The sequence below is a fragment of the Oncorhynchus nerka genome, linkage group LG18 (genome assembly GCF_034236695.1).
Source record: "Oncorhynchus nerka isolate Pitt River linkage group LG18, Oner_Uvic_2.0, whole genome shotgun sequence".
NCBI classification, from domain to species: Eukaryota; Metazoa; Chordata; class Actinopteri; order Salmoniformes; family Salmonidae; genus Oncorhynchus; species Oncorhynchus nerka.
The window spans coordinates 76,717,795-76,738,127 of NC_088413.1; the positions used below are offsets into that span (position 1 = coordinate 76,717,795).

A 20,333-nucleotide genomic window follows, 5' to 3' on the forward strand; every position below is an offset into this window, starting at 1 on the left:
GCAGATGACTTCAATGGATTGGCCCAGAGAAGTGTGTATGTTTTTGTGCTTTCCAGAACCATTTATTACCTGATGAGTCATTTCTTGAAAGGAATGGATAGATGTAATGAGTGAAGATCACTCGTTGTTGCTCTCTGTCCATGGAGGCTGATTGGTTGCTTAGAGCCTCAATGCTGAAAGAGAACAGAGCCCATGTTACCTATGTTATCTTGACTTCTTATTCAATTGTAGGCATATCACCAGTTGTATTGACGATGGCATTGGGTATCATGGCTTTACATACACAATTTGGTAGGTCTGACAACTGAAGTTCTTTGAGCTGAGACAGGAGAGGAAATTCCTAGATGGAGATGCCAAGAATGGACGGAGCATCTTCTGGAACAACTTGTCAACGAAACTGGCGTTGTTCAGCTGTGCATTCATGAAGTTGTTGAGTTTGACATCTCCAATGGCATCAAGGACATTTGGCATAGCTGGACTGCTGGTGTTGGGGTTCTGGAAAGGTATAAACAGATGTGTATTGACAAAATCCACACATATTGCCAACATTTTGTTGTAATTCTGGGATTCAACATACCATGCTGGAGTAATCCAGAAGAGCCTGGTCCAGAATAGCAGCATTGTTTTGGAAGAACAGCTTCCACATGTCTGTTGAGTAAGTCTTTTTGCTGGACAATTGGCATTTCAGGATCGTCACCAAGTTGTCCGCTGACAGAAGGGTTGTCTTAAAGAAAAGAATGCAGGGACGTGAACCAAATTAGACAACTGTGACATCAACATGAGTAACATCAATAAAGAAGATGAGGACAAGAGAAATGTATCTGTTGCTACTGACAACATTTAGTGGTGAATTGAAAAAGCTTACTGAGGAACAGGCATATTCAGAGATGTTGAAATTGCAAAGGGATTCATTGGAATTCCCAATCGACATTTGTTGCTTCAGTTGTGTGCTGTAGGAAATGGTAATGAAAAATACATGATTAGTTTACAAGTGATACCTTGTGTGTCTCAATGTCTTACAACCTGCACTGTGCAAGACAGCACTGAACCCACCTGTTAAATCCAGCACAAAGTTGTTTCTCTGCAAAAGAGAACATAAAAACAATAGTTCTTCAGACACAAATCATAAATTGCCAATCTGATTCAAGAAAATGTCAATTGCACAGCTAGCATCAACTTACCATTGACCAATGTTTCTTTGCACTATACGGGGGGGAAATAATATTGTTACCAGTGTGAAATTAAATGAGAAAACAAAAGAGATGCTTTGGCTTTCTGAACAATGCCACAATGCAGATACCAGATGCATGACCTTTCCCATATCGTAAAAAAAGGTCTATTTGAAATAAGATCCCACTTAGAGAGTACTTACCACAATTAAAGCTGGAGGCCTTGAGCAACCTTTGAGGGGGATAATTTAAATAAGGTCAGTCAATCAACGGGAAGATTTGGGAGCATATGAGTTAGCAAAATAACAGAATGCCTTTTTGGAGATTTTTAAAAGTTCTATAAATGCTGGGCTCAGATGATACAGTGTCTGTTGTTGAAAAAAAGCAGTTTATCACATACGTTGGAATGTCTTCATCAGTGCATCCAAGCTTGACTTTACACCCTGTGAAAGGTGAGGCGGAAGAGATTCCAAACTTTGGTCGAGACCCGTAAATCTGAGAGAAAAAGGAAAGAGACATTAGTGCAGTCTTTTGTCAATCTGTACTTTACGAGGCAGTCCCTTGTACGTTTGTTTGGGGTAAAGTAGTCTCTTACATGGCATTGTAGGATTCACAGGTGATGTTTAGGGGGATATCAACCAATCTGCCAGGATGGAAGCTGGCCAGCAGAACAACCAGATTGACTTGGAACCACAGCTGGAAGTCTTTTGGCTCAAAAACGTCGAATTTGGGAGCAAGAGCCATCAAGGTCAGGTCTAGCATTGTGTCTCTTACGGCTGTGTTTGTGATGATAGTGATGTTTTCCTGGAAAATAAATGGTTCATGGTTTAGGAGGACATCCATTCATCCTGATTGTTTTGTCAAATGACTTTGTCGAGAGCCAGGCCTCACTGTACAAGGTCCATTCCAGCCAGAGAGTGATGTACTGACCTGCTTGGTGACTTCAACAAAAGTCACAAAGAACTCATTGAGCTGCTCTTCCCTTGGAGATTCCAGCAAGCTGATGAAAACGTTCTTCACAAGAGTCTCATTCTCCAGAGCGCCAGTGCTTGGGTCCAGTATCAATTCAGCTTTCTGGTTTGGTGAGAGGGAGTCTAGAACTGCCACCTGGAGAGAAGAAGACAACAGAATACAATGCATTAGCCCTCTAAATAGCTATAATTCCACACATGAGCAGTGTCAAACTAGTCAATTCTGGTCATGCAAAGAACACTGGCAAACTATTGTTTTACCCCTGAGATGTTGAAGTCTTTGAGATCCGAATAGGTTGTGTACTCGGAGTATGAACCCAGGTTGATTGCAAGCCAGTCATTGTCATCGTGGATGTCCTGCCTGCAAGCTAAAAGACATGTATGGCCGTTTTGGTTATTGAAAAGTGGAGTACATTGATGTTATATTCAATAGACAAGGAAGCAACATGCCAACTGTTCACTCCTTTCAAACAAAGCACGCTTCATCCAGCATAGGCGATGAAGAATCAAACAGAAAGCCAATGAGCACAACAACCTGCTTGGTGAGTCCTACCTGGTCCATTGATGAGGTGCACAGATTTCCTCAGGTATTTCAGCAGGACTCTTGCGATTCCTTCTCTTCTATCCTGAGTCATTTCAGTGAAAGCTCTGTCCATTCCATTTACACTGTAAATGGGAAAAGATACACTCATGACGCTTCCACCCCACATTTGCAATAGATTTTAGTCATCGAATCCATGGCTAATTTTAGCCGGAAGTTGGACCCTACTCACATGACTTGGTAGTTGGTGCAGTTGACGTTTGAGGTAGCAATGGTGAGCATGACTTCATTAAAACTGGGGAGGATGGGAATCAGCTTTACTTCGAACCATGCAATCCAGTCCAGCGTTTCGAACTCTGGGAATTGAAGGCTGATGATGTTGAACGTCTGATTCATCATCACATCTCTCACGGCTGGATGGATGTCAGGAATCTGTTGAAACACATGACCAGAGTTCCTCAACACTGCACAACTCATCACGGCATTCCATCGAGCTTTGCCGGGTAATAAATGAAAGTAGAAGATTGATAGGTTGCTCGTTGCTCATTTGTTGTCCTTCACTATCCACAAAGGGAGACACAGGAAGACATGGGGATTGCTATTTGTCAAGATGAAATCATGCAGTTTGTTTATCTCAAAAGTGCATTACCTCTTCCTTTGCGGTCAGTTGCGTCAGAAACTCGTCAACATTTTTGAAAGCGTCTCCTTCCTCCAGCCGCGTAAACACAAGTTTAATGTCATCTGTGTCATTCAATGCCCCAGAGGTCAATGTCAATTGTGCCACTTGGGTTGGGGTAAGCAGCGACAGTGATTCCTTCTACAAATAGAAAAAGAAATGTGGCACATGTCAGTGAGTGGCACGGTAATGTTATTGAGGGGATAACCGTCGAGACAAACACCTAGGAAACTTACGCTGGAGAAGTCGGGATTAAGGACTTGTAACTCCTGCAGTTCTGCAAAAACAGAAAAGATGCCAAAGTTCCTCTGGAGCCAGTCCATGCTTCCACTGGTGTTTGAGACACAGCCGGGATCTGAAACAAAAGCAGAGTTAAACAAATGGACTTTAAGTTCCCCTAAGCAGATGACTTCAATGGATTGGCCCAGAGAAGTGTGTACGTTTTTGTGCTTTCCAGAACCATTTATTACCTGATGAGTCATTTCTTGAAAGGAATGGATAGATGTAATGAGTGAAGATCACTCGTTGTTGCTCTCTGTCCATGGAGGCTGATTGGTTGCTTAGAGCCTCAATGCTGAAAGAGAACAGAGCCCATGTTACCTATGTTATCTTGACTTCTTATTCAATTGTAGGCATATCACCAGTTGTATTGACGATGGCATTGGGTATCATGGCTTTACATACACAATTTGGTAGGTCTGACAACTGAAGTTCTTTGAGCTGAGACAGGAGAGGAAATTCCTAGATGGAGATGCCAAGAATGGACGGAGCATCTTCTGGAACAACTTGTCAACGAAACTGGCGTTGTTCAGCTGTGCATTCATGAAGTTGTTGAGTTTGACATCTCCAATGGCATCAAGGACATTTGGCATAGCTGGACTGCTGGTGTTGGGGTTCTGGAAAGGTATAAACAGATGTGTATTGACAAAATCCACACATATTGCCAACATTTTGTTGTAATTCTGGGATTCAACATACCATGCTGGAGTAATCCAGAAGAGCCTGGTCCAGAATAGCAGCATTGTTTTGGAAGAACAGCTTCCACATTTCTGTTGAGTAAGTCTTTTTGCTGGACAATTGGCATTTCAGGATCGTCACCAAGTTGTCCGCTGACAGAAGGGTTGTCTTAAAGAAAAGAATGCAGGGACGTGAACCAAATTAGACAACTGTGACATCAACATGAGTAACATCAATAAAGAAGATGAGGACAAGAGAAATGTATCTGTTGCTACTGACAACATTTAGTGGTGAATTGAAAAAGCTTACTGAGGAACAGGCATATTCAGAGATGTTGAAATTGCAAAGGGATTCATTGGAATTCCCAATCGACATTTGTTGCTTCAGTTGTGTGCTGTAGGAAACGGTAATAAAAAATATATTATTAGTTTACAAATGATACCTTGTGTGTCTCAATGTCTTACAACCTGCACTGTGCAAGACAGCACTGAACCCACCTGTTAAATCCAGCACAAAGTTGTTTCTCTGCAAAAGAGAACATAAAAACAATAGTTCTTCAGACACAAATCATAAATTGCCAATCTGATTCAAGAAAATGTCAATTGCACAGCTAGCATCAACTTACCATTGACCAATGTTTCTTTGCACTTTACGGGGGGGAAATAATATTGTTACCAGTGTGAAATTAAATGAGAAAACAAAAGAGATGCTTTGGCTTTCTGAACAATGCCACAATGCAGATACCAGATGCATGACCTTTCCCATATCGTAAAAAAAAGGTCTATTTGAAATAAGATCCCACTTAGAGAGTACTTACCACAATTAAAGCTGGAGGCCTTGAGCAACCTTTGAGGGGGATAATTTAAATAAGGTCAGTCAATCAACGGGAAGATTTGGGAGCATATGATTTAGCAAAATAACAGAATGCCTTTTTGGAGATTTTTAAAATGTTCTATAAATGCTGGGCTCAGATGATACAGTGTCTGTTGTTGAAAAATAGCAGTTTATCACATACGTTGGAATGTCTTCATCAGTGCATCCAAGCTTGACTTTACACCCTGTGAAAGGTGAGGCGGAAGAGATTCCAAACTTTGGTCGAGACCCGTAAATCTGAGAGAAAAAGGAAAGAGACATTAGTGCAGTCTTTTGTCAATCTGTACTTTACGAGGCAGTCCCTTGTACGTTTGTTTGGGGTAAAGTAGTCTCTTACATGGCATTGTAGGATTCACAGGTGATGTTTAGGGGATATCAACCAATCTGCCAGGATGGAAGCTGGCCAGCAGAACAACCAGATTGACTTGGAACCACAGCTGGAAGTCTTTTGGCTCAAAAACGTCGAATTTGGGAGCAAGAGCCATCAAGGTCAGGTCTAGCATTGTGTCTCTTACGGCTGTGTTTGTGATGATAGTGATGTTTTCCTGGAAAATAAATGGTTCATGGTTTAGGAGGACATCCATTCATCCTGATTGTTTTGTCAAATGACTTTGTCGAGAGCCAGGCCTCACTGTACAAGGTCCATTCCAGCCAGAGAGTGATGTACTGACCTGCTTGGTGACTTCAACAAAAGTCACAAAGAACTCATTGAGCTGCTCTTCCCTTGGAGATTCCAGAAAGCTGATGAAAACGTTCTTCACAAGAGTCTCATTCTCCAGAGCGCCAGTGCTTGGGTCCAGTATCAATTCAGCTTTCTGGTTTGGTGAGAGGGAGTCTAGAACTGCCACCTGGAGAGAAGAAGACAACAGAATACAATGCATTAGCCCTCTAAATAGCTATAATTCCACACATGAGCAGTGTCAAACTAGTCAATTCTGGTCATGCAAAGAACACTGGCAAACTATTGTTTTACCCCTGAGATGTTGAAGTCTTTGAGATCCGAATAGGTTGTGTACTCGGAGTATGAACCCAGGTTGATTGCAAGCCAGTCATTGTCATCGTGGATGTCCTGCCTGCAAGCTAAAAGACATGTATGGCCGTTTTGGTTATTGAAAAGTGGAGTACATTGATGTTATATTCAATAGACAAGGAAGCAACATGCCAACTGTTCACTCCTTTCAAACAAAGCACGCTTCATCCAGCATAGGCGATGAAGAATCAAACAGAAAGCCAATGAGCACAACAACCTGCTTGGTGAGTCCTACCTGGTCCATTGATGAGGTGCACAGATTTCCTCAGGTATTTCAGCAGGACTCTTGCGATTCCTTCTCTTCTATCCTGAGTCATTTCAGTGAAAGCTCTGTCCATTCCATTTACACTGTAAATGGGAAAAGATACACTCATGACGCTTCCACCCCACATTTGCAATAGATTTTAGTCATCGAATCCATGGCTAATTTTAGCCGGAAGTTGGACCCTACTCACATGACTTGGTAGTTGGTGCAGTTGACGTTTGAGGTAGCAATGGTGAGCATGACTTCATTAAAACTGGGGAGGATGGGAATCAGCTTTACTTCGAACCATGCAATCCAGTCCAGCGTTTCGAACTCTGGGAATTGAAGGCTGATGATGTTGAACGTCTGATTCATCATCACATCTCTCACGGCTGGATGGATGTCAGGAATCTGTTGAAACACACGACCAGAGTTCCTCAACACTGCACAACTCATCACGGCATTCCATCGAGCTTTGCCGGTAATAAATGAAAGTAGAAGATTGATAGGTTGCTCGTTGCTCATTTGTTGTCCTTCACTATCCACAAAGGGAGACACAGGAAGACATGGGGATTGCTATTTGTCAAGATGAAATCATGCAGTTTGTTTATCTCAAAAGTGCATTACCTCTTCCTTTGCGGTCAGTTGCGTCAGAAACTCGTCAACATTTTTGAAAGCGTCTCCTTCCTCCAGCCGCGTAAACACAAGTTTAATGTCATCTGTGTCATTCAATGCCCCAGAGGTCAATGTCAATTGTGCCACTTGGGTTGGGGTAAGCAGCGACAGTGATTCCTTCTACAAATAGCAAAGAAAAAGAAAGGTGGCACATGTCAGTGAGTGGCACGGTAATGTTATTGAGGGGATAACCGTCGAGACAAACACCTAGGAAACTTACGCTGGAGAAGTCGGGATTAAGGACTTGTAACTCCTGCAGTTCTGCAAAAACAGAAAAGATGCCAAAGTTCCTCTGGAGCCAGTCCATGCTTCCACTGGTGTTTGAGACACAGCCGGGATCTGAAACAAAAGCAGAGTTAAACAAATGGACTTTAAGTTCCCTAAGCAGATGACTTCAATGGATTGGCCCAGAGAAGTGTGTACGTTTTTGTGCTTTCCAGAACCATTTATTACCTGATGAGTCATTTCTTGAAAGGAATGGATAGATGTAATGAGTGAAGATCACTCGTTGTTGCTCTCTGTCCATGGAGGCTGATTGGTTGCTTAGAGCCTCAATGCTGAAAGAGAACAGAGCCCATGTTACCTATGTTATCTTGACTTCTTATTCAATTGTAGGCATATCACCAGTTGTATTGACGATGGCATTGGGTATCATGGCTTTACATACACAATTTGGTAGGTCTGACAACTGAAGTTCTTTGAGCTGAGACAGGAGAGGAAATTCCTAGATGGAGATGCCAAGAATGGACGGAGCATCTTCTGGAACAACTTGTCAACGAAACTGGCGTTGTTCAGCTGTGCATTCATGAAGTTGTTGAGTTTGACATCTCCAATGGCATCAAGGACATTTGGCATAGCTGGACTGCTGGTGTTGGGGTTCTGGAAAGGTATAAACAGATGTGTATTGACAAAATCCACACATATTGCCAACATTTTGTTGTAATTCTGGGATTCAACATACCATGCTGGAGTAATCCAGAAGAGCCTGGTCCAGAATAGCAGCATTGTTTTGGAAGAACAGCTTCCACATTTCTGTTGAGTAAGTCTTTTTGCTGGACAATTGGCATTTCAGGATCGTCACCAAGTTGTCCGCTGACAGAAGGGTTGTCTTAAAGAAAAGAATGCAGGGACGTGAACCAAATTAGACAACTGTGACATCAACATGAGTAACATCAATAAAGAAGATGAGGACAAGAGAAATGTATCTGTTGCTACTGACAACATTTAGTGGTGAATTGAAAAAGCTTACTGAGGAACAGGCATATTCAGAGATGTTGAAATTGCAAAGGGATTCATTGGAATTCCCAATCGACATTTGTTGCTTCAGTTGTGTGCTGTAGGAAACGGTAATGAAAAATACATTATTAGTTTACAAATGATACCTTGTGTGTCTCAATGTCTTACAACCTGCACTGTGCAAGACAGCACTGAACCCACCTGTTAAATCCAGCACAAAGTTGTTTCTCTGCAAAAGAGAACATAAAAACAATAGTTCTTCAGACACAAATCATAAATTGCCAATCTGATTCAAGAAAATGTCAATTGCACAGCTAGCATCAACTTACCATTGACCAATGTTTCTTTGCACTTTACGGGGGGGGAAATAATATTGTTACCAGTGTGAAATTAAATGAGAAAACAAAAAGAGATGCTTTGGCTTTCTGAACAATGCCACAATGCAGATACCAGATGCATGACCTTTCCCATATCGTAAACAAAAGGTCTATTTGAAATAAGATCCCACTTAGAGAGTACTTACCACAATTAAAGCTGGAGGCCTTGAGCAACCTTTGAGGGGGATAATTTAAATAAGGTCAGTCAATCAACGGGAAGATTTGGGAGCATATGAGTTAGCAAAATAACAGAATGCCTTTTGGAGATTTTTCAAATGTTCTATAAATGCTGGGCTCAGATGATACAGTGTCTGTTGTTGAAAAAAGCAGTTTATCACATACGTTGGAATGTCTTCATCAGTGCATCCAAGCTTGACTTTACACCCTGTGAAAGGTGAGGCGGAAGAGATTCCAAACTTTGGTCGAGACCCGTAAATCTGAGAGAAAAAGGAAAGAGACATTAGTGCAGTCTTTTGTCAATCTGTACTTTACGAGGCAGTCCCTTGTACGTTTGTTTGGGGTAAAGTAGTCTCTTACATGGCATTGTAGGATTCACAGGTGATGTTTAGGGGGATATCAACCAATCTGCCAGGATGGAAGCTGGCCAGCAGAACAACCAGATTGACTTGGAACCACAGCTGGAAGTCTTTTGGCTCAAAAACGTCGAATTTGGGAGCAAGAGCCATCAAGGTCAGGTCTAGCATTGTGTCTCTTACGGCTGTGTTTGTGATGATAGTGATGTTTTCCTGGAAAATAAATGGTTCACGGTTTAGGAGGACATCCATTCATCCTGATTGTTTTGTCAGATGACTTTGTCGAGAGCCAGGCCTCACTGTACAAGGTCCATTCCAGCCAGAGAGTGATGTACTGACCTGCTTGGTGACTTCAACAAAAGTCACAAAGAACTCATTGAGCTGCTCTTCCCTTGGAGATTCCAGCAAGCTGATGAAAACGTTCTTCACAAGAGTCTCATTCTCCAGAGCGCCAGTGCTTGGGTCCAGTATCAATTCAGCTTTCTGGTTTGGTGAGAGGGAGTCTAGAACTGCCACCTGGAGAGAAGAAGACAACAGAATACAATGCATTAGCCCTCTAAATAGCTATAATTCCACACATGAGCAGTGTCAAACTAGTCAATTCTGGTCATGCAAAGAACACTGGCAAACTATTGTTTTACCCCTGAGATGTTGAAGTCTTTGAGATCCGAATAGGTTGTGTACTCGGAGTATGAACCCAGGTTGATTGCAAGCCAGTCATTGTCATCGTGGATGTCCTGCCTGCAAGCTAAAAGACATGTATGGCCGTTTTGGTTATTGAAAAGTGGAGTACATTGATGTTATATTCAATAGACAAGGAAGCAACATGCCAACTGTTCACTCCTTTCAAACAAAGCACGCTTCATCCAGCATAGGCGATGAAGAATCAAACAGAAAGCCAATGAGCACAACAACCTGCTTGGTGAGTCCTACCTGGTCCATTGATGAGGTGCACAGATTTCCTCAGGTATTTCAGCAGGACTCTTGCGATTCCTTCTCTTCTATCCTGAGTCATTTCAGTGAAAGCTCTGTCCATTCCATTTACACTGTAAATGGGAAAAGATACACTCATGACGCTTCCACCCCACATTTGCAATAGATTTTAGTCATCGAATCCATGGCTAATTTTAGCCGGAAGTTGGACCCTACTCACATGACTTGGTAGTTGGTGCAGTTGACGTTTGAGGTAGCAATGGTGAGCATGACTTCATTAAAACTGGGGAGGATGGGAATCAGCTTTACTTCGAACCATGCAATCCAGTCCAGCGTTTCGAACTCTGGGAATTGAAGGCTGATGATGTTGAACGTCTGATTCATCATCACATCTCTCACGGCTGGATGGATGTCAGGAATCTGTTGAAACACACGACCAGAGTTCCTCAACACTGCACAACTCATCACGGCATTCCATCGAGCTTTGCCGGTAATAAATGAAAGTAGAAGATTGATAGGTTGCTCGTTGCTCATTTGTTGTCCTTCACTATCCACAAAGGGAGACACAGGAAGACATGGGGATTGCTATTTGTCAAGATGAAATCATGCAGTTTGTTTATCTCAAAAGTGCATTACCTCTTCCTTTGCGGTCAGTTGCGTCAGAAACTCGTCAACATTTTTGAAAGCGTCTCCTTCCTCCAGCCGCGTAAACACAAGTTTAATGTCATCTGTGTCATTCAATGCCCCAGAGGTCAATGTCAATTGTGCCACTTGGGTTGGGGTAAGCAGCGACAGTGATTCCTTCTACAAATAGCAAAGAAAAAGAAAGGTGGCACATGTCAGTGAGTGGCACGGTAATGTTATTGAGGGGATAACCGTCGAGACAAACACCTAGGAAACTTACGCTGGAGAAGTCGGGATTAAGGACTTGTAACTCCTGCAGTTCTGCAAAAACAGAAAAGATGCCAAAGTTCCTCTGGAGCCAGTCCATGCTTCCACTGGTGTTTGAGACACAGCCGGGATCTGAAACAAAAGCAGAGTTAAACAAATGGACTTTAAGTTCCCCTAAGCAGATGACTTCAATGGATTGGCCCAGAGAAGTGTGTACGTTTTTGTGCTTTCCAGAACCATTTATTACCTGATGAGTCATTTCTTGAAAGGAATGGATAGATGTAATGAGTGAAGATCACTCGTTGTTGCTCTCTGTCCATGGAGGCTGATTGGTTGCTTAGAGCCTCAATGCTGAAAGAGAACAGAGCCCATGTTACCTATGTTATCTTGACTTCTTATTCAATTGTAGGCATATCACCAGTTGTATTGACGATGGCATTGGGTATCATGGCTTTACATACACAATTTGGTAGGTCTGACAACTGAAGTTCTTTGAGCTGAGACAGGAGAGGAAATTCCTAGATGGAGATGCCAAGAATGGACGGAGCATCTTCTGGAACAACTTGTCAACGAAACTGGCGTTGTTCAGCTGTGCATTCATGAAGTTGTTGAGTTTGACATCTCCAATGGCATCAAGGACATTTGGCATAGCTGGACTGCTGGTGTTGGGGTTCTGGAAAGGTATAAACAGATGTGTATTGACAAAATCCACACATATTGCCAACATTTTGTTGTAATTCTGGGATTCAACATACCATGCTGGAGTAATCCAGAAGAGCCTGGTCCAGAATAGCAGCATTGTTTTGGAAGAACAGCTTCCACATTTCTGTTGAGTAAGTCTTTTTGCTGGACAATTGGCATTTCAGGATCGTCACCAAGTTGTCCGCTGACAGAAGGGTTGTCTTAAAGAAAAGAATGCAGGGACGTGAACCAAATTAGACAACTGTGACATCAACATGAGTAACATCAATAAAGAAGATGAGGACAAGAGAAATGTATCTGTTGCTACTGACAACATTTAGTGGTGAATTGAAAAAGCTTACTGAGGAACAGGCATATTCAGAGATGTTGAAATTGCAAAGGGATTCATTGGAATTCCCAATCGACATTTGTTGCTTCAGTTGTGTGCTGTAGGAAACGGTAATGAAAAATACATTATTAGTTTACAAGTGATACCTTGTGTGTCTCAATGTCTTACAACCTGCACTGTGCAAGACAGCACTGAACCCACCTGTTAAATCCAGCACAAAGTTGTTTCTCTGCAAAAGAGAACATAAAAACAATAGTTCTTCAGACACAAATCATAAATTGCCAATCTGATTCAAGAAAATGTCAATTGCACAGCTAGCATCAACTTACCATTGACCAATGTTTCTTTGCACTTTACGGGGGAAATAATATTGTTACCAGTGTGAAATTAAATGAGAAAACAAAAGAGATGCTTTGGCTTTCTGAACAATGCCACAATGCAGATACCAGATGCATGACCTTTCCCATATCGTAAAAAAAGGTCTATTTGAAATAAGATCCCACTTAGAGAGTACTTACCACAATTAAAGCTGGAGGCCTTGAGCAACCTTTGAGGGGGATAATTTAAATAAGGTCAGTCAATCAACGGGAAGATTTGGGAGCATATGAGTTAGCAAAATAACAGAATGCCTTTTGGAGATTTTTAAAATGTTCTATAAATGCTGGGCTCAGATGATACAGTGTCTGTTGTTGAAAAAAGCAGTTTATCACATACGTTGGAATGTCTTCATCAGTGCATCCAAGCTTGACTTTACACCCTGTGAAAGGTGAGGCGGAAGAGATTCCAAACTTTGGTCGAGACCCGTAAATCTGAGAGAAAAAGGAAAGAGACATTAGTGCAGTCTTTTGTCAATCTGTACTTTACGAGGCAGTCCCTTGTACGTTTGTTTGGGGTAAAGTAGTCTCTTACATGGCATTGTAGGATTCACAGGTGATGTTTAGGGGGATATCAACCAATCTGCCAGGATGGAAGCTGGCCAGCAGAACAACCAGATTGACTTGGAACCACAGCTGGAAGTCTTTTGGCTCAAAAACGTCGAATTTGGGAGCAAGAGCCATCAAGGTCAGGTCTAGCATTGTGTCTCTTACGGCTGTGTTTGTGATGATAGTGATGTTGTCCTGGAAAATAAATGGTTCATGGTTTAGGAGGACATCCATTCATCCTGATTGTTTTGTCAAATGACTTTGTCGAGAGCCAGGCCTCACTGTACAAGGTCCATTCCAGCCAGAGAGTGATGTACTGACCTGCTTGGTGACTTCAACAAAAGTCACAAAGAACTCATTGAGCTGCTCTTCCCTTGGAGATTCCAGAAAGCTGATGAAAACGTTCTTCACAAGAGTCTCATTCTCCAGAGCGCCAGTGCTTGGGTCCAGTATCAATTCAGCTTTCTGGTTTGGTGAGAGGGAGTCTAGAACTGCCACCTGGAGAGAAGAAGACAACAGAATACAATGCATTAGCCCTCTAAATAGCTATAATTCCACACATGAGCAGTGTCAAACTAGTCAATTCTGGTCATGCAAAGAACACTGGCAAACTATTGTTTTACCCCTGAGATGTTGAAGTCTTTGAGATCCGAATAGGTTGTGTACTCGGAGTATGAACCCAGGTTGATTGCAAGCCAGTCATTGTCATCGTGGATGTCCTGCCTGCAAGCTAAAAGACATGTATGGCCGTTTTGGTTATTGAAAAGTGGAGTACATTGATGTTATATTCAATAGACAAGGAAGCAACATGCCAACTGTTCACTCCTTTCAAACAAAGCACGCTTCATCCAGCATAGGCGATGAAGAATCAAACAGAAAGCCAATGAGCACAACAACCTGCTTGGTGAGTCCTACCTGGTCCATTGATGAGGTGCACAGATTTCCTCAGGTATTTCAGCAGGACTCTTGCGATTCCTTCTCTTCTATCCTGAGTCATTTCAGTGAAAGCTCTGTCCATTCCATTTACACTGTAAATGGGAAAAGATACACTCATGACGCTTCCACCCCACATTTGCAATAGATTTTAGTCATCGAATCCATGGCTAATTTTAGCCGGAAGTTGGACCCTACTCACATGACTTGGTAGTTGGTGCAGTTGACGTTTGAGGTAGCAATGGTGAGCATGACTTCATTAAAACTGGGGAGGATGGGAATCAGCTTTACTTCGAACCATGCAATCCAGTCCAGCGTTTCGAACTCTGGGAATTGAAGGCTGATGATGTTGAACGTCTGATTCATCATCACATCTCTCACGGCTGGATGGATGTCAGGAATCTGTTGAAACACACGACCAGAGTTCCTCAACACTGCACAACTCATCACGGCATTCCATCGAGCTTTGCCGGTAATAAATGAAAGTAGAAGATTGATAGGTTGCTCGTTGCTCATTTGTTGTCCTTCACTATCCACAAAGGGAGACACAGGAAGACATGGGGATTGCTATTTGTCAAGATGAAATCATGCAGTTTGTTTATCTCAAAAGTGCATTACCTCTTCCTTTGCGGTCAGTTGCGTCAGAAACTCGTCAACATTTTTGAAAGCGTCTCCTTCCTCCAGCCGCGTAAACACAAGTTTAATGTCATCTGTGTCATTCAATGCCCCAGAGGTCAATGTCAATTGTGCCACTTGGGTTGGGGTAAGCAGCGACAGTGATTCCTTCTACAAATAGCAAAGAAAAAGAAAGGTGGCACATGTCAGTGAGTGGCACGGTAATGTTATTGAGGGGATAACCGTCGAGACAAACACCTAGGAAACTTACGCTGGAGAAGTCGGGATTAAGGACTTGTAACTCCTGCAGTTCTGCAAAAACAGAAAAGATGCCAAAGTTCCTCTGGAGCCAGTCCATGCTTCCACTGGTGTTTGAGACACAGCCGGGATCTGAAACAAAAGCAGAGTTAAACAAATGGACTTTAAGTTCCCTAAGCAGATGACTTCAATGGATTGGCCCAGAGAAGTGTGTACGTTTTTGTGCTTTCCAGAACCATTTATTACCTGATGAGTCATTTCTTGAAAGGAATGGATAGATGTAATGAGTGAAGATCACTCGTTGTTGCTCTCTGTCCATGGAGGCTGATTGGTTGCTTAGAGCCTCAATGCTGAAAGAGAACAGAGCCCATGTTACCTATGTTATCTTGACTTCTTATTCAATTGTAGGCATATCACCAGTTGTATTGACGATGGCATTGGGTATCATGGCTTTACATACACAATTTGGTAGGTCTGACAACTGAAGTTCTTTGAGCTGAGACAGGAGAGGAAATTCCTAGATGGAGATGCCAAGAATGGACGGAGCATCTTCTGGAACAACTTGTCAACGAAACTGGCGTTGTTCAGCTGTGCATTCATGAAGTTGTTGAGTTTGACATCTCCAATGGCATCAAGGACATTTGGCATAGCTGGACTGCTGGTGTTGGGGTTCTGGAAAGGTATAAACAGATGTGTATTGACAAAATCCACACATATTGCCAACATTTTGTTGTAATTCTGGGATTCAACATACCATGCTGGAGTAATCCAGAAGAGCCTGGTCCAGAATAGCAGCATTGTTTTGGAAGAACAGCTTCCACATTTCTGTTGAGTAAGTCTTTTTGCTGGACAATTGGCATTTCAGGATCGTCACCAAGTTGTCCGCTGACAGAAGGGTTGTCTTAAAGAAAAGAATGCAGGGACGTGAACCAAATTAGACAACTGTGACATCAACATGAGTAACATCAATAAAGAAGATGAGGACAAGAGAAATGTATCTGTTGCTACTGACAACATTTAGTGGTGAATTGAAAAAGCTTACTGAGGAACAGGCATATTCAGAGATGTTGAAATTGCAAAGGGATTCATTGGAATTCCCAATCGACATTTGTTGCTTCAGTTGTGTGCTGTAGGAAACGGTAATAAAAAATATATTATTAGTTTACAAATGATACCTTGTGTGTCTCAATGTCTTACAACCTGCACTGTGCAAGACAGCACTGAACCCACCTGTTAAATCCAGCACAAAGTTGTTTCTCTGCAAAAGAGAACATAAAAACAATAGTTCTTCAGACACAAATCATAAATTGCCAATCTGATTCAAGAAAATGTCAATTGCACAGCTAGCATCAACTTACCATTGACCAATGTTTCTTTGCACTATACGGGGGGGAAATAATATTGTTACCAGTGTGAAATTAAATGAGAAAACAAAAGAGATGCTTTGGCTTTCTGAACAATGCCACAATGCAGATACCAGATGCATAACCTTTCCCATATCGTAAACAAAAGGTCTATTTGAAATAAGATCCCACTTAGAGAGTACTTACCACAATTAAAGCTGGAGGCCTTGAGCAACCTTTGAGGGGGATAATTTAAATAAGGTCAGTCAATCAACGGGAAGATTTGGGAGCATATGAGTTAGCAAAATAACAGAATGCCTTTTTGGAGATTTTTAAAATGTTCTATAAATGCTGGGCTCAGATGATACAGTGTCTGTTGTTGAAAAAAAGCAGTTTATCACATACGTTGGAATGTCTTCATCAGTGCATCCAAGCTTGACTTTACACCCTGTGAAAGGTGAGGCGGAAGAGATTCCAAACTTTGGTCGAGACCCGTAAATCTGAGAGAAAAAGGAAAGAGACATTAGTGCAGTCTTTTGTCAATCTGTACTTTACGAGGCAGTCCCTTGTACGTTTGTTTGGGGTAAAGTAGTCTCTTACATGGCATTGTAGGATTCACAGGTGATGTTTAGGGGATATCAACCAATCTGCCAGGATGGAAGCTGGCCAGCAGAACAACCAGATTGACTTGGAACCACAGCTGGAAGTCTTTTGGCTCAAAAACGTCGAATTTGGGAGCAAGAGCCATCAAGGTCAGGTCTAGCATTGTGTCTCTTACGGCTGTGTTTGTGATGATAGTGATGTTTTCCTGGAAAATAAATGGTTCATGGTTTAGGAGGACATCCATTCATCCTGATTGTTTTGTCAAATGACTTTGTCGAGAGCCAGGCCTCACTGTACAAGGTCCATTCCAGCCAGAGAGTGATGTACTGACCTGCTTGGTGACTTCAACAAAAGTCACAAAGAACTCATTGAGCTGCTCTTCCCTTGGAGATTCCAGCAAGCTGATGAAAACGTTCTTCACAAGAGTCTCATTCTCCAGAGCGCCAGTGCTTGGGTCCAGTATCAATTCAGCTTTCTGGTTTGGTGAGAGGGAGTCTAGAACTGCCACCTGGAGAGAAGAAGACAACAGAATACAATGCATTAGCCCTCTAAATAGCTATAATTCCACACATGAGCAGTGTCAAACTAGTCAATTCTGGTCATGCAAAGAACACTGGCAAACTATTGTTTTACCCCTGAGATGTTGAAGTCTTTGAGATCCGAATAGGTTGTGTACTCGGAGTATGAACCCAGGTTGATTGCAAGCCAGTCATTGTCATCGTGGATGTCCTGCCTGCAAGCTAAAAGACATGTATGGCCGTTTTGGTTATTGAAAAGTGGAGTACATTGATGTTATATTCAATAGACAAGGAAGCAACATGCCAACTGTTCACTCCTTTCAAACAAAGCACGCTTCATCCAGCATAGGCGATGAAGAATCAAACAGAAAGCCAATGAGCACAACAACCTGCTTGGTGAGTCCTACCTGGTCCATTGATGAGGTGCACAGATTTCCTCAGGTATTTCAGCAGGACTCTTGCGATTCCTTCTCTTCTATCCTGAGTCATTTCAGTGAAAGCTCTGTCCATTCCATTTACACTGTAAATGGGAAAAGATACACTCATGACGCTTCCACCCCACATTTGCAATAGATTTTAGTCATCGAATCCATGGCTAATTTTAGCCGGAAGTTGGACCCTACTCACATGACTTGGTAGTTGGTGCAGTTGACGTTTGAGGTAGCAATGGTGAGCATGACTTCATTAAAACTGGGGAGGATGGGAATCAGCTTTACTTCGAACCATGCAATCCAGTCCAGCGTTTCGAACTCTGGGAATTGAAGGCTGATGATGTTGAACGTCTGATTCATCATCACATCTCTCACGGCTGGATGGATGTCAGGAATCTGTTGAAACACACGACCAGAGTTCCTCAACACTGCACAACTCATCACGGCATTCCATCGAGCTTTGCCGGTAATAAATGAAAGTAGAAGATTGATAGGTTGCTCGTTGCTCATTTGTTGTCCTTCACTATCCACAAAGGGAGACACAGGAAGACATGGGGATTGCTATTTGTCAAGATGAAATCATGCAGTTTGTTTATCTCAAAAGTGCATTACCTCTTCCTTTGCGGTCAGTTGCGTCAGAAACTCGTCAACATTTTTGAAAGCGTCTCCTTCCTCCAGCCGCGTAAACACAAGTTTAATGTCATCTGTGTCATTCAATGCCCCAGAGGTCAATGTCAATTGTGCCACTTGGGTTGGGGTAAGCAGCGACAGTGATTCCTTCTACAAATAGCAAAGAAAAAGAAAGGTGGCACATGTCAGTGAGTGGCACGGTAATGTTATTGAGGGGATAACCGTCGAGACAAACACCTAGGAAACTTACGCTGGAGAAGTCGGGATTAAGGACTTGTAACTCCTGCAGTTCTGCAAAAACAGAAAAGATGCCAAAGTTCCTCTGGAGCCAGTCCATGCTTCCACTGGTGTTTGAGACACAGCCGGGATCTGAAACAAAAGCAGAGTTAAACAAATGGACTTTAAGTTCCCTAAGCAGATGACTTCAATGGATTGGCCCAGAGAAGTGTGTACGTTTTTGTGCTTTCCAGAACCATTTATTACCTGATGAGTCATTTCTTGAAAGGAATGGATAGATGTAATGAGTGAAGATCACTCGTTGTTGCTCTCTGTCCATGGAGGCTGATTGGTTGCTTAGAGCCTCAATGCTGAAAGAGAACAGAGCCCATGTTACCTATGTTATCTTGACTTCTTATTCAATTGTAGGCATATCACCAGTTGTATTGACGATGGCATTGGGTATCATGGCTTTACATACACAATTTGGTAGGTCTGACAACTGAAGTTCTTTGAGCTGAGACAGGAGAGGAAATTCCTAGATGGAGATGCCAAGAATGGACGGAGCATCTTCTGGAACAACTTGTCAACGAAACTGGCGTTGTTCAGCTGTGCATTCATGAAGTTGTTGAGTTTGACATCTCCAATGGCATCAAGGACATTTGGCATAGCTGGACTGCTGGTGTTGGGGTTCTGGAAAGGTATAAACAGATGTGTATTGACAAAATCCACACATATTGCCAACATTTTGTTGTAATTCTGGGATTCAACATACCATGCTGGAGTAATCCAGAAGAGCCTGGTCCAGAATAGCAGCATTGTTTTGGAAGAACAGCTTCCACATTTCTGTTGAGTAAGTCTTTTTGCTGGACAATTGGCATTTCAGGATCGTCACCAAGTTGTCCGCTGACAGAAGGGTTGTCTTAAAGAAAAGAATGCAGGGACGTGAACCAAATTAGACAACTGTGACATCAACATGAGTAACATCAATAAAGAAGATGAGGACAAGAGAAATGTATCTGTTGCTACTGACAACATTTAGTGGTGAATTGAAAAAGCTTACTGAGGAACAGGCATATTCAGAGATGTTGAAATTGCAAAGGGATTCATTGGAATTCCCAATCGACATTTGTTGCTTCAGTTGTGTGCTGTAGGAAACGGTAATGAAAAATACATTATTAGTTTACAAGTGATACCTTGTGTGTCTCAATGTCTTACAACCTGCACTGTGCAAGACAGCACTGAACCCACCTGTTAAATCCAGCACAAAGTTGTTTCTCTGCAAAAGAGAACATAAAAACAATAGTTCTTCAGACACAAATCATAAATTGCCAATCTGATTCAAGAAAATGTCAATTGCACAGCTAGCATCAACTTACCATTGACCAATGTTTCTTTGCACTTACGGGGGAAATAATATTGTTACCAGTGTGAAATTAAATGAGAAAACAAAAGAGATGCTTTGGCTTTCTGAACAATGCCACAATGCAGATACCAGATGCATGACCTTTCCCATATCGTAAACAAAAGGTCTATTTGAAATAAGATCCCACTTAGAGAGTACTTACCACAATTAAAGCTGGAGGCCTTGAGCAACCTTTGAGGGGGATAATTTAAATAAGGTCAGTCAATCAACGGGAAGATTTGGGAGCATATGAGTTAGCAAAATAACAGAATGCCTTTTTGGAGATTTTTAAAATGTTCTATAAATGCTGGGCTCAGATGAT

General features: G+C 42.1%; 4 protein-coding genes and 7 long non-coding RNA genes across 11 annotated transcripts in view; all 11 read right to left on the reverse strand.

The window, feature by feature from the left end:
* LOC115146695 (uncharacterized) overlaps positions 1–486 on the reverse strand; it is a 30,315-nt gene extending 29,829 nt beyond the window's left edge. The window contains exons 1-2 of the mRNA XM_065004360.1: positions 284–486; positions 70–173 (exon numbers count right to left, since the gene is read on the reverse strand). Of these exons, the coding sequence (XP_064860432.1) occupies positions 70–173; positions 284–471 (292 nt within the window). The 5' untranslated portion in view covers positions 472–486. The remainder of the gene's footprint in view (positions 1–69; positions 174–283) is intronic.
* Positions 487–1,760: 1,274 nt separating this feature from the next.
* Positions 1,761–2,800, reverse strand: LOC135561644 (uncharacterized). The gene is made up of 4 exons (XM_065003366.1): positions 2,694–2,800; positions 2,402–2,508; positions 2,061–2,276; positions 1,761–1,973 (listed from the first exon to the last, which is right to left on the reverse strand). Exons 1-4 carry the CDS (start codon positions 2,794–2,796, stop codon positions 1,761–1,763), a joined length of 639 nt encoding a protein of 212 aa, XP_064859438.1. The 5' UTR covers positions 2,797–2,800.
* A 799-nt stretch (positions 2,801–3,599) lies between these two features.
* LOC135561578 (uncharacterized) lies at positions 3,600–4,244 on the reverse strand. Its single transcript, XR_010459575.1, has 3 exons — positions 4,042–4,244; positions 3,828–3,931; positions 3,600–3,712 (listed from the first exon to the last, which is right to left on the reverse strand). It is a non-coding gene; the product is annotated as an uncharacterized LOC135561578 (long non-coding RNA).
* A 1,695-nt stretch (positions 4,245–5,939) lies between these two features.
* Positions 5,940–6,559, reverse strand: LOC135561579 (uncharacterized). Its single transcript, XR_010459576.1, has 3 exons — positions 6,453–6,559; positions 6,161–6,267; positions 5,940–6,035 (listed from the first exon to the last, which is right to left on the reverse strand). It is a non-coding gene; the product is annotated as an uncharacterized LOC135561579 (long non-coding RNA).
* An 803-nt stretch (positions 6,560–7,362) lies between these two features.
* On the reverse strand, positions 7,363–8,006 carry LOC135561580 (uncharacterized). The gene is made up of 3 exons (XR_010459577.1): positions 7,804–8,006; positions 7,590–7,693; positions 7,363–7,475 (listed from the first exon to the last, which is right to left on the reverse strand). It is a non-coding gene; the product is annotated as an uncharacterized LOC135561580 (long non-coding RNA).
* Positions 8,007–9,282: 1,276 nt separating this feature from the next.
* Positions 9,283–10,322, reverse strand: LOC135561645 (uncharacterized). Its single transcript, XM_065003367.1, has 4 exons — positions 10,216–10,322; positions 9,924–10,030; positions 9,583–9,798; positions 9,283–9,495 (listed from the first exon to the last, which is right to left on the reverse strand). The coding sequence occupies exons 1-4, from the start codon at positions 10,316–10,318 to the stop codon at positions 9,283–9,285; spliced, it is 639 nt and encodes a 212-aa protein (XP_064859439.1). The 5' UTR covers positions 10,319–10,322.
* Positions 10,323–11,125: 803 nt separating this feature from the next.
* Positions 11,126–11,770, reverse strand: LOC135561581 (uncharacterized). The gene is made up of 3 exons (XR_010459578.1): positions 11,568–11,770; positions 11,354–11,457; positions 11,126–11,238 (listed from the first exon to the last, which is right to left on the reverse strand). It is a non-coding gene; the product is annotated as an uncharacterized LOC135561581 (long non-coding RNA).
* A 1,691-nt stretch (positions 11,771–13,461) lies between these two features.
* Positions 13,462–14,081, reverse strand: LOC135561582 (uncharacterized). The gene is made up of 3 exons (XR_010459579.1): positions 13,975–14,081; positions 13,683–13,789; positions 13,462–13,557 (listed from the first exon to the last, which is right to left on the reverse strand). It is a non-coding gene; the product is annotated as an uncharacterized LOC135561582 (long non-coding RNA).
* Positions 14,082–14,884: 803 nt separating this feature from the next.
* Positions 14,885–15,528, reverse strand: LOC135561583 (uncharacterized). The gene is made up of 3 exons (XR_010459580.1): positions 15,326–15,528; positions 15,112–15,215; positions 14,885–14,997 (listed from the first exon to the last, which is right to left on the reverse strand). It is a non-coding gene; the product is annotated as an uncharacterized LOC135561583 (long non-coding RNA).
* Positions 15,529–16,836: 1,308 nt separating this feature from the next.
* LOC135561646 (uncharacterized) lies at positions 16,837–17,843 on the reverse strand. Its single transcript, XM_065003368.1, has 4 exons — positions 17,737–17,843; positions 17,445–17,551; positions 17,104–17,319; positions 16,837–17,016 (listed from the first exon to the last, which is right to left on the reverse strand). The coding sequence occupies exons 1-4, from the start codon at positions 17,837–17,839 to the stop codon at positions 16,837–16,839; spliced, it is 606 nt and encodes a 201-aa protein (XP_064859440.1). The 5' UTR covers positions 17,840–17,843.
* Positions 17,844–18,646: 803 nt separating this feature from the next.
* On the reverse strand, positions 18,647–19,290 carry LOC135561584 (uncharacterized). Its single transcript, XR_010459581.1, has 3 exons — positions 19,088–19,290; positions 18,874–18,977; positions 18,647–18,759 (listed from the first exon to the last, which is right to left on the reverse strand). It is a non-coding gene; the product is annotated as an uncharacterized LOC135561584 (long non-coding RNA).
* Between the last annotated feature and the right edge of the window lie 1,043 nt (positions 19,291–20,333).

Excerpts from the sequence above, each read along its gene's own strand:
- LOC135561644 (XM_065003366.1), bottom strand. The coding sequence starts at position 2,796 with ATGGACAGAGCTTTCACTGAAATGACTCAGGATAGAAGAGAAGGAATC. Across the intron at positions 2,509-2,693 it reads GCACCTCATCAATGGACCAG|CTTGCAGGCAGGACATCCAC; the intron begins GTAGGACTCACC and ends CATGTCTTTTAG. Across the intron at positions 2,277-2,401 it reads AAGACTTCAACATCTCAGGG|GTGGCAGTTCTAGACTCCCT; the intron begins GTAAAACAATAG and ends TCTTCTCTCCAG.
- LOC135561645 (XM_065003367.1), bottom strand. The coding sequence starts at position 10,318 with ATGGACAGAGCTTTCACTGAAATGACTCAGGATAGAAGAGAAGGAATC. Across the intron at positions 10,031-10,215 it reads GCACCTCATCAATGGACCAG|CTTGCAGGCAGGACATCCAC; the intron begins GTAGGACTCACC and ends CATGTCTTTTAG. Across the intron at positions 9,799-9,923 it reads AAGACTTCAACATCTCAGGG|GTGGCAGTTCTAGACTCCCT; the intron begins GTAAAACAATAG and ends TCTTCTCTCCAG.
- LOC135561646 (XM_065003368.1), bottom strand. The coding sequence starts at position 17,839 with ATGGACAGAGCTTTCACTGAAATGACTCAGGATAGAAGAGAAGGAATC. Across the intron at positions 17,552-17,736 it reads GCACCTCATCAATGGACCAG|CTTGCAGGCAGGACATCCAC; the intron begins GTAGGACTCACC and ends CATGTCTTTTAG. Across the intron at positions 17,017-17,103 it reads GCTGGAATGGACCTTGTACA|GAAAACATCACTATCATCAC; the intron begins GTGAGGCCTGGC and ends TTTATTTTCCAG.